Below are 11559 nucleotides of genomic sequence, written 5' to 3'. Positions count from 1 at the left end.
GACGACAATATATCTTCCTCCTCTTCCGGAGCAGCATGTCTCTACATCCATATTGAGACTGCAAAATCTCCTCTTTAAATGACCAAAATATTTCACTCCTATGTCTCAGGGTGGATCGTGTTACCCTGATGCACAGTTGCAGAATGCAGCATTCATTATATCTGCACAACGCCTCTACGTCTCGAAATTCTAGAAGTTAACGTCTACCACCTTCGCTCCCGTCCCAAGCAGAGCAGGTGAAGTATCTGGAGGAAAGGTGAAGTATCGGCAGCACAACAAGTGAGTCCTCCATTTATTTCAAAAAAATGTAATCGGGATTTAACACATTATTGCATTGCGTGTCTGTGAAATATCTTTGCAAACGTAGGTATTCTTTTTACGTCATGAGTAATACAGATAAGAGAGATGGAAAAGAAAGATAGACTGAGAAAGAAAATAAGTCTTTGTACAATCTATTTTATTATTTTCCATTTTAAGAAAAGTGTGTCTACTTATGGAAAACCCCATTTATATTACCTTTTAAGTTGAAGATGAAAAGTATATCTGTGGGTATTTGTTCAGTCCAGTGGGCCTCACATTATCTCAAAATCTAAAATCACCTTCACCTTCTTCTCGACCTTCCTGTAGCTTGATGGTACAGCATAACTATTGTGTTTGCCTGAAGGAGCATGAAGGATTTCTAAGACAAATATTAGCACATGAAACATATTAACACATGCAAACTCAAGGGAATGCCCTTTCAGAGCAAGGTCATTGAAGGCAGCATTCAGTTATAAGCCTGGGTCCCTGACTATTACATTTGTATATGTATTATCTCAGTCCCACTACCATCTACTTTATAAATGAGACCGAGAGAAATCATTACATTTAGATTTGACCTGTGCCGTGTGTTTCACTGGTTCACTAGAATACTTTATAGTTTAAAATGTCCAGTCACTACAGAAAGTAATCGGTAACAAGATAAATCCATCTCTCCATCACAAGCACACTTTGAGAAAGATGGAGCGGTTTTACTTAAAGTGTTTCAACAGGAGAAGATTAGACACCTGTAGCCCCTGCCATCATTTAGAGTTACCCAAAATCTACTGAATGACATGACAAGATATTACGAAATTATAGTTGCAAAGAGTGTTAAAATGACAAATTGTAATCAGTTTGGTCTTAGCTTGGGGTTTGCATGAGGCATTTTCTTTCTGTTGCATGCTAATTTGGATTATTAAAGGAATTATGGAAAAACATTTTGTCTGTTGCTCTTGCAGAAGATTCTGCCAACAGGGGCCCTGACAAGATGTCTAACAACACAAGTCATAAAGATATTATGTAATGTACTGTATGCTGCATGGATGCCACTGTTTGTCAGTCATAACACGCATATGGTAACCGAGTGTATAATTATGTTTATCAGAACAAGCAACCAAAGAAATAAACACTTAGCGTGTCCACTAAACACTTTGCAGGAATCTACTGTCAGACCATCTGATACAAACACACTGAATCTATCATTTTTCAAGCAGCATGTCAAGGTTCACCAGATACATGCTGGGCTTTTCACCACAATCCAAAGAGCAGGAAGAAATGTTGACAATGATGATCCTGCAGTTATCTCTTGAAATAATATGTGCTTTTAATAATTGCTGGGATGAAGAAGAAGCACGAAAAATGTTTTGTCCAGGCAGAATATCCTCTGTGCTTCTTATTTGTTGCTCAGATAATCATCAAAGTGACAAACATCTACAATCAAAGGAAATGAAAGTGTTATTATGACTAGAAAGCGGTGACAATATAAACCATAATATTCAAAGTTGGATGTAATTTTCGATGTACTGGAGGTGAGTGTATACTGGATATGTTATTTACTGATCAGTTCTTACAAACACTGTTCAATTCATTGGGTCAGAAGCAGCAATGAAAGACTGTCAAAGGGACAAAGACAAAATTATGTGACACCATAATTATATTTGGTGGGAAATTGGCCTTTGCTGTTTTATAGTGAGTTTTTTATGCAATCCAATTAAAAATGACGTGTAATAAAAATGAAACATTCATATCTTTAGTTTGGGCCACTTTGAGTCAGTTGTCCAATTTGCTTCATCGTATTACTGTTATTAAGAGGCAATGCACAACTATTCTGGAGGTTTGGAAATAACAGTTTTAAGAGGGATTTTTTTGTTCTTAGAGTAAAAGTCGTGATCCAGTTAGTGATGTGAGGTGTAAAAGAAGAAGGAAAAATAAAATGTGCTTCCACCCAAAATAGTTTCAGTCTGGCAGCTTTCACACTTTTTACTTCTTTTTTTCTGAAGGAGCTGCAGATATGTTCCCCCCTCAGACACAAGAAGGAGATAAGTGTGTGGGAAGCATGGCCTCAAATGCTCACTGCCGACCACTTAATACAAGGGGTATTTCTTACATTATACGTCATATAGCCTTTCACATGTCTGCAGAAGCTCAATATAAGAGGGGCACCCAAAATAGGCAGCTACAGCACTGTTAAAGCTACAGCTACAGTGCTGTTATAGCTACAGCTACAGTACTGTTATAGCTAGAGTTAAAGTACTGTTACAGCTACAGTTAAAGTAATGTTATAGCTACAGTTAAAGTAATGTTACAGCTATAGTTAAAGTACTGTTACAGCTACAGTTAAAGTAATGTTACAGCTACAGTTAGAGTAATGTTATAGCTACAGTTAGAGTAATGTTACAGCTATAGTTAAAGTAATGTTATAGCTACAGTTAAAGTAATGTTACAGCTACAGTTAGAGTAATGTTACAGCTACAGCTATAGTACTGTTACAGCTACAGCTATAGTACTGTTACAGCTATAGTTAAAGTAATGTTATAGCTACAGTTAAAGTAATGTTACAGCTACAGTTAGAGTAATGTTACAGCTATAGTTAAAGTAATGTTACAGCTACAGTTAGAGTAATGTTACAGCTATAGTTAAAGTAATGTTACAGCTACAGTTAAAGTAATGTTACAGCTACAGCTATAGTACTGTTACAGCTACAGCTACAGTGTTTTTACGGCTATAGCTAACATACTGTCAAACCTACAAAGTACTGTTACAGCTACAGTCACAGCTACAGGCATTTGAACTGAAAAGGTCATCTAATGAAGTTTTGAGTTCACCTTGAATGATAGTAGGAAAGTTATGAAGGTTATTTTGGGTGCAATTTCTGTATTTCAAAGGTCTCTTAACATTCTTAATTTATGGTGTTTTCATTTAATGTAATTATTTACTTATGTGAGGGTGTCTGATGTCAGAATTGTACCTATTAGGACACTATTTGATCACCAATCACCATAACTTATTAACTCTCTGTTTTATACCAAATAGGCCATGTTTCTTCCTGGAGGCTTATCATGCAACAAATGATGAAGAAAATACAATGTGTGTGCGTGTGCTTGCTATGTGCAAACACGTAACCACTTGATCCAGATAAAATAGAAATGTGGAATTTCATTTGGCTATTTCTCAACACAGAGCTAATGTTACGGTTTATGGTTTCCAGGGCTGATACACAGCCTCCAAACCTAAATGGTAAACCAGGAGTTTGTTGACATCACTAGTCTGATCCTACATGTTACACAATATCATAATTTTTTTTTTTTTACTTTGAGGTGGCTTTAGTCAAAAGGAGAAATAAATGCAATTATTTAATTAATCAGCTTTTTATATATACTATGTAATATATGTGATATATAATATATTAATGCATACTTATTGTTGTTACATGTAAGCAGCATTTTAATGTTGCAGCTGGTTGAACTCTTCACTGCAATAACAATGCTTTATGTATAAGATGATGATATGTTTTGCATGAAAACATCTTACTTGTAAAATAATAGCAGTCAAATAAATATAATAAGTAAAAAGTTTAAAGCACAATATTTGCCTCTGAGTTGGATAAAGTACATTATCATTTTACTTAGTTGATTTATTGTATTTTCCACCGCTGACTTTTAACAAATGGTTTGCTGCATCTCTTATGATATTACAAAAATATTTCTATAGTAAAAAAGTGAATTGTCATTGTAAAATTACTTCAGGGGGACCATAGTTTATTTTTAAACTGTCAATATGTTTTTAATTTGACAAAATGATCATTTAACGTGTAGTTCTGCAGTGCTTTTGTAAATATTGTGCTCACCCCAGCTGTTTTTTTAAAGCTCTGATAGGACTACGGTGCTGAGGCTGACTGACTGCGGTCGCTCTATGTGCAACACTGCAACTGTTTGCAGAGCAAGCAAATCTCACGACTCCTCCCCCTGTGCAGGCTGTTTAATTCCCGTGAGGTGATGCCCTGGCTGGTAACTTAATAAAGCTGCTGTATGCAATCCCAGGGCACAATGTGTGGATCATGTTCGTCTGACAGACGTGCTCTCTGCTCTGCTTCTGCTCTCACACTGCCTGCTGCTTTCCCGTAAGTACCTCTGGGTCACACAGCCATTTCAACTTTTAGATGTGATCAAGGGAGCGATGCCTCTGCTGGTTGAATAACTCGCCAGGACTTATGAATGAAAACACATCACACACAACGGGGACTGTGAGAGGGAGTACAGGTTATTGCATTTGGTAAGTTTGAACTTTTTGACCGAGGGGAAGACATGACTGAAGTTATCAATGTTGCCGTGGATGTTAGCTGACACTTCGTTTTAACTTTCAACATTTTTCTGAATGTACAGTAACAGATTCTGATGATTGATCTCCACGACATTAATAGTCAAAGTGCAATGGGTGACAGCAATTAAGCCGTTGTATGCTTTGACAGTCAGGGAGATAATTTGCCCCTGTACACAATGTTTAAAGAATACTCTGTATGGCATTTTGTGATGGAAAGTCACTGGCTTAAATCCCAAGTGGAGTTATAAATGTTGTGCCCGGAGGCAGCCGTGCTGATAGGGTTCAGTACATTTCCAGCCACATGCACACACCAGGAATACATAAGTAGGCTAATCATTTTGCTCATTATTCTTTTTGCCAGGAGGTTCCTTTCGCGGTGTAACTGTCAGAGCATAATGGTGGCATTTAAAGGGGTCTGGACCAAGGGCTTCTGGAGGGCTGTGTCTGGAGAATACCTGGCCACTCTCATCTTTGTCCTTCTCGGTCTGGGCTCCACCATCAACTGGGCTGCGGGGGAGGAGAAGCCTCCCCCGGCTGACCTCGTCCTTATCTCCCTGTGCTTCGGGCTGAGCATTGCCACCATGGTGCAGTGTTTCGGCCACATCAGTGGTGGACACATTAACCCGGCGGTCACTGTGGCTATGGTTGTAACTAGAAAGCTGAGCCTGGCCAAAGCAGTGTTCTATGTGGTGGCTCAGTGCCTGGGAGCTATTACAGGAGCCGGGATCCTCTACTTCGTCACACCTGCTGCTGTCAGAGGGTCCTTCGGTGTGACCACGGTAAGACTCTGACCATAGTCAGTTTTCCCTGTGTGTATGATAAGCCTTCTTAATGTTAGAGTTAATTTGGAAATTCTTCTGTTTCGAAGGTGAACTCCAACATCTCAGTGGGACACGGCCTTCTTGTGGAGCTCCTTATCACCTTCGAACTGGTCTTCACCATCTTTGCCACCTGTGATCCCAAACGCACAGACCTCGGAGGCTCTGCTAGCCTCTCAATTGGCTTTGCTGTAGCTATCGGTCACTTATTTGCAGTAAGTACCTTCCAGTGAGTTAGGTTATAGAGATGCAATGACAGTTAGGGTAAGAAGGCTGAGCTAATATTTACAGCAGCGATGCTCAAATCATTGTCACGCTTGACTCCAGCAAGATGGCGGCCTACTGGATCATATAGAAACAATGAAAGATTGACAGCAAATTCATATCCAAACAACATATCAACCGTAACAACCTTCTGCAACCCTATCTGCCTATCAGCTGATTCAAAGATTCATCTCAACATCTGATGAGATTCCACAAGCCACATTAAAGAATCGCAGAACAAGACGAGCTCCAAGTGCCCCTTCAGCACGCACTGAAGAGCTGGAGCGCTGATGCATCTCGAGAAAGTACCAGGTGCATCAAAGCGTCTTCTGCGTGTGATATTGCACGCTTCGCACTGAATCACACCCACATGCACATCTTTATTGGAGGCTGCCATCGCATAGCAACCAATCTCCCGGGGCTCCCTGAACCCTGCAGAGCAAATGAATGCACAGGGAAATAGATGTTATCTCTCACACTGCTCCACGGATTTCTCCCTGGCTCTGTTTAGCAAATGCATACATCACGACTTGCATTTAGATCTATTTTTCAGCACAGGGACATGTTCTATAAGTCAAAGCAAGACAGCATTTTACCTGAAGACATGGATCTGATGATGATGCAATGTACTGACTAAAACATCGCTGTTATGTGTCCTCTAGATCCCTTACACAGGAGCCAGCATGAACCCTGCCCGATCCTTTGCGCCTGCTCTGGTCACACTTAACTTTGAGAACCACTGGGTAAGAGATACTTTATGTAACAGGATGATCTTGCTTCTCGGAGTTTGCATGGCGAACATTTTACCCAGCTAGTGGCCGGGCCAGTTTGACTGGCCATATCTGTGTGGCTTAAGTATTTAGTACTGTGGCACTGGTTCAAATGTTAAGCCACGGTACCATGTTAAAAGGCCCTGAAATCATCATTTGCAGTAGCTAACGGTAATGTCCTGAAGAGGGCGAGTGTATGCCGTGTTGCAACCCGGTAAGGTCACATTTTCAGCACCATTGCCAGAACAGTAAAAACAGGTGTCAGCTAAAAATACAATCAAAGAATGGTCTTTTCAGGGAATGCACAGAGAAAATCGGGTGATGGGGTTCAAAATCTTACATATGACCCTTGAATTTATGACAAAAAAAGTGCCAATCAAGAATTTACATACACACACATTTACAGCATTTTATCCTCCAGCTAGATAATGAGATGTCCCGGGAAAAAGGTGTAAAATAGCATTAGCGCTGAATCTTTCTATCCTGGCAATTATTTCCGCTGAGCTATTTGCAGACAGCATGGTGTCAATGTAGTTTGTGTGTGTGTGTGTGTATTGGGTGTTATGCTTGGGTATAACACTGTCAGTAACTGTCACTGTGGCTGGTATCATATTCACAAGTGGGCTCTCTTGGAGGCAGACGCTGGATGCCGCAGACACTGATGATTAAGCTTGACCCTTTTTAGAGATCTGTAGGCGAACCCAGCGAGACAGTTTGACAGTTTTTGGCAGCGATGCCAGTGCTGCGTGTGTGGTCGACAGTGATAAAACATCTCCCATGAGCCACCAGAAGACTAACTAAGGTGTTTGCTTTGCTGTTCATGTTAGGTGTACTGGGTGGGACCCATTCTGGGGGCCATCCTTGCTGCTGGCCTGTATGAGTACCTGTACTGCCCCGACCCTGAGATGAAGAAGAGGCTGAAGCAGGTCTTTCAGAAGGACCCGTCAGGGAAATACAGGGAGGTGGAGACAGAGCACATTGCCATCAAGCCGGGATCCATCCACAGCATTGATGTGGAGAAAGCCGAGAAAAGGGATCCTTTCAAGGACTCGACGGGAGAAGTGTTGTCTTCAGTATGACTATCACGTGCACTGGAAATGGAGACCAATCTGTAGAGCAGGATGATAATCAAACTTTGGAGTGTCCATCTTGAGCTTGTCTCCTCCTCCAAAGCAGAATAGGATTTCTGTCCACGAGGCCTCACAGCAAAGCAGAATGACTCTCATTGCCATAAAGCTAATATGATGTTACGGCTCAATCCCATAACCTGTTCAATACTCCTCCCGGGGCCCTCCCTTAACGATTTTGTAGCAGTGTTGGCGTGTGAGGCACACGCTGCAGAGCGACTGCACATTGTGTTGGGGAAATATGTGTGGGGTCAAGAAATGATGTGGGGGGCATCACGCTGAATTGGAGAAATGAAGAACAAAAAGCAGGCTTGTTATTTTTGGATTAGTGTCACATGTGGTCCGTGTACTGTATGCGTAACGACAGGAGAGAATTTCCTTGTAGTCATTAAGCACATTAAGGTCCCAAGCAATGTGAGTTCAGCTCTGACAAGCATTATCACCATGAGCTGTGTTACAGCGCTCTCTGTTTTCAGTGCATTAGTCCGGGAAGACAATCAGTTCATGGACACGGTTTCTGTAAAAGTCTCTCCACTTTTTTGTCTGTTGATTTATGTGCTAGCACAAAACAATGACATTTTTTTCTAATTAGCAAAAATTGTAATACTTAGCTGTTTTTATTTTATACATCTAGATGTAGATCCTGTAACACTTTTTGTATTTCTTGGTATGATTTGCTGTATTTTCAGGGTTTTTTTTAACTTATTGGTGAGATATTTAGCTCTGTCTTTGATTTAGCATTTAGCTCAGTTTGTGTGTTATGCTCACACAATGCAAGCACTAACTTGTTATAATAATAGAGTTTTTTCTAAGTCATTGCCAGTGATTTATTTTTGGCTTATTCGATATGTTTTGACACGTGAAATCAGGATAGGAGCATCACAAAATCAGGAATTATTAGGAAGTAGTGACCGTACCTGTGAGGGCTTTCTCTTGTCCTCACTTGCTTGTGGTAGCAGGAGCCGGGCGCTGGGGGAGAGCGGAGGTTCAGATCAATGATGGATTGGCTCATCTACCTTCAGATTATGTCTCCCCATGGCCAGATAAATGTCCAGGATGTGTGTTCCTTGTGAGTTAGGTCTCTGAGAATAGCTTCGTGTAATCTCATTCTATCAGCAGAGAGCACAGGAAATGATACCACTTTGTGGTTTGAAATAGAAGTGATCAGTTATGTCTGCACTTTATTTCCTTTTCTGAAAGAACAGGTGCAATCCAATCCTTTTTCCCCCCCTCCTGTAATGTGGAGGAAATGATCAGCCCCACTGATCCCGCTTCATCAACGGAAGTTGTCTACATGGTGCAGCTATATTGCGTTTGCAAGGCTAGAATGCCACGATAAATCAGGTTCTAAATCAAAATTGTTTTTACGGATACACGGACTACCCCCCCCCCCCCCCCCCCCGTTTCACCTTTCAACCCATGTAAGTGCAGTCTTTATGTGTGTCAACAGCACCACCCACTGGCCACAATGGGAATCATCTGCTGTGTGCAATAATAATGGTCCCATCTGTATTTCTCCAGGGGAGGGCACCCACGAGCCTTGGATGTGCAGGTTGCACTGCAAAACATGGGTAGACACAAGTCAGTTTATTCATAAAATTTCTGAGCCACATTTCATTTGAAATTGGTCCAGGCCATTAATTCATAACGAGACAGGAGGATTAAGTGTTGCACAGCCCTATAACAGGAACCCAGTAATTGAATGGGAGCCTGAGCTCATACACATTTTTTTTTAATATGTCTATTCTTCAGATTTTTTTTTTTACAATTTTGTATTTTCACCCAAGCTGCATCTCATCACTTTTCTGTCTAAAAAGTTGTCACGGTTTTAACTCTTGAAAACTAGTGGTGTGAAATGTAAATGAATGCCGCTCTTCAAGGCCCACTGGAGTCACTGGTTTTCTCAGCAGCGCCATCCTTTACCTGCAGGTAGGCTGCCTGCAGACCCCGAAGGCTTCACTGGCTCAAGGCCAGCGCCCTTTTCACATCCTCTTAATCATTCTTTACAGCCCAAATAAATGAGTAGATAAATGTCATGTTTCATGCATCGACTATTTCCTCTTGGGACACTCGATGGGGGGGGGAATGGGCCAGCTCGGTTTGGATTTATTGGCCTTTGCTCATCTGAAGATTAAACAGCGGAAGGCAGGCGAGGAGAGCGCTCCCCTGTCGGATTGGAAATTTGGTTTTGTTACGAATTTCCCCATTGATGATGGAGAGAGTAAAAGTATTCACATGTGCGTACAGAGCAAGATATTGTTGAAATAATGTGTGAAGCATTGACATTCATTCTGCAAATGTGACGGTCAAATCCCCCCAAAAAAGTCATTAGAAAAAAAAATGTCCTCCTTGTGTGTTGACTAAAGTTCCAAAGGCTTGCTGCCGACGCCTCACTTAGAAAAGGGCAAATAAAAAGTGACAGCAAGTGATGGAGCAACACTTTTCCCGCTGTCTGTTTGTTAACATGGCGGCTTATCAGCGAGATGTTGAGCAGAAAACCGATAACGCATGGACGGCCTTCACAGTGGCTGCCTCCATAATTCATTCATTTACAGTCACAGTCGTTGCCATTACCAACAATGGCTATATGACGGGAATGTTGTCACAACCGGGGCTTCATTTGCACATCATACAGATGCAGGAAAAGTATATCTCAAAGTGCATCTCTTGCTTATCTAAGCGAGCGCAGGCAGATTCCTTTGCGAGTTGAAAATTCAGATGTTCAATTCCCAGCACACAACAGAAGGGGCAAAAAGATAAAACACACACCTTAAAGATCATTAGCAATTAATATTTGGGGATTCGTGAAGAAAAACAGCGTTAAACACTTGTTTAATAATTCATACTATAAACAAGAAAGTCTCTCACTTCCTTAATAATTTAGACGTAAGCTAATGTTGATTTATTCAGGAAGGTCTCTGCCACCAGCACCGCCTGGAGTGCCCAAATTTGAATTAAAGTAGGACAGTAGCAGGCGAGTCTGTAATAACATTTGTATAATTTTATTATTGCTCTGGGCTCAGTTCATTTCCTCCTCCAGTAGCTGCGTGAAATTGTTTGATTCTGAAAACTGCCTTGAGTCTGCGGCTCTGGGGTTGGAGGGTGGTACAGGAACAGGAAGGCATGCGACACTCTCTCTCTCTGTCTGATGCTGTCAGACATGTAAACACACGCACACACACACACACACACACACACACACACGCATGCAGAGAAAGAGAGAGAGAGATAAATAACTTTGTTATTCTGGGTTTTGTAATACTGTTACATTGGCTCACTTAATAACTCAAGCTGTCTTGAGAATATGATTGATATTCTCACTCACCTTGTCACTTCTAATGAATATTTCACTGCGTTTGTGCCAGATAGCTAAGAAGCGGAATAACTCATTCATTACATTATCAAATCATATAAATATGAGGGTTTGTGTTTACGGCTTTTCTTTACCAGCAGGGAGATTGCGGTTTCTTGTTGATATTAGTCAAAGAAAGTCACTCCCCCACTGTTCCCGTGCATACGAGTTTGTTTGTCGAGAAGCGTAATTGGATGACAATCCCCGCTTTCGCCTAAACTTTTCCGACCAAGAAATATTCCGTTCGGCCCACGAGGAAGTATTCACCTTCATCACCATTTGGAGGCTCGCCAAGCTATCCAGTCGTATCTTCATTTTGTAGTTTGTGGTGTTGCTCTACTGTACTGTGATTTTGTTTACCAATGATAGGACTATCATTTTCCAAAATGCTAATTTGCAAAACTCTGATTACTCCAACACAAACAATCAAGTTTGGGAGGTATTAGCGAATGTAACGCACACCTGAGACCCCGGTGGCTTTGACACAGGAAGGGCGGGTGGAGAGGTTCTGATTGGTTTCCTCGGGGCTCTGCTTCCCACCCGCACACATTCCCTCACTCCCCCCCCCCCCCCCCCCCCTTCAATTCCTTTATGCAGAGAAGCCCAAA

General features: G+C 41.4%; 1 protein-coding gene across 2 annotated transcripts; it reads left to right on the top strand.

Moving 5' to 3' along the window:
- Nucleotides 1-4328: 4328 nt before the first annotated feature.
- On the top strand, nucleotides 4329-9585 carry LOC306705715 (aquaporin-4-like; the record flags this gene model as incomplete). 2 transcript variants are annotated; one of them, XM_079172541.1, is made up of 5 exons in its annotated part: nucleotides 4329-4420; nucleotides 4982-5399; nucleotides 5489-5653; nucleotides 6365-6445; nucleotides 7300-9585. In XM_079172541.1, 5 exons carry the CDS (start codon nucleotides 4329-4331, stop codon nucleotides 7549-7551), a joined length of 1008 nt encoding a protein of 335 aa, XP_079028667.1. In that variant the 3' UTR covers nucleotides 7552-9585. The 2 variants fall into 2 exon arrangements, with proteins under 2 accessions (XP_079028667.1, XP_079028668.1); XM_079172542.1 differs by lacking the exon at nucleotides 4329-4420 and adding an exon at nucleotides 4450-4572.
- Nucleotides 9586-11559: the final 1974 nt, after the last annotated feature.

Source organism: Pholis gunnellus (assembly GCF_910591455.1).
Source record: "Pholis gunnellus genome assembly, chromosome: 14".
Taxonomy (NCBI): Eukaryota; Metazoa; Chordata; class Actinopteri; order Perciformes; family Pholidae; genus Pholis; species Pholis gunnellus.
The sequence above is the reverse complement of the archived record's forward strand: the minus strand, read 5'-3'. Positions and strand labels throughout refer to the sequence as shown.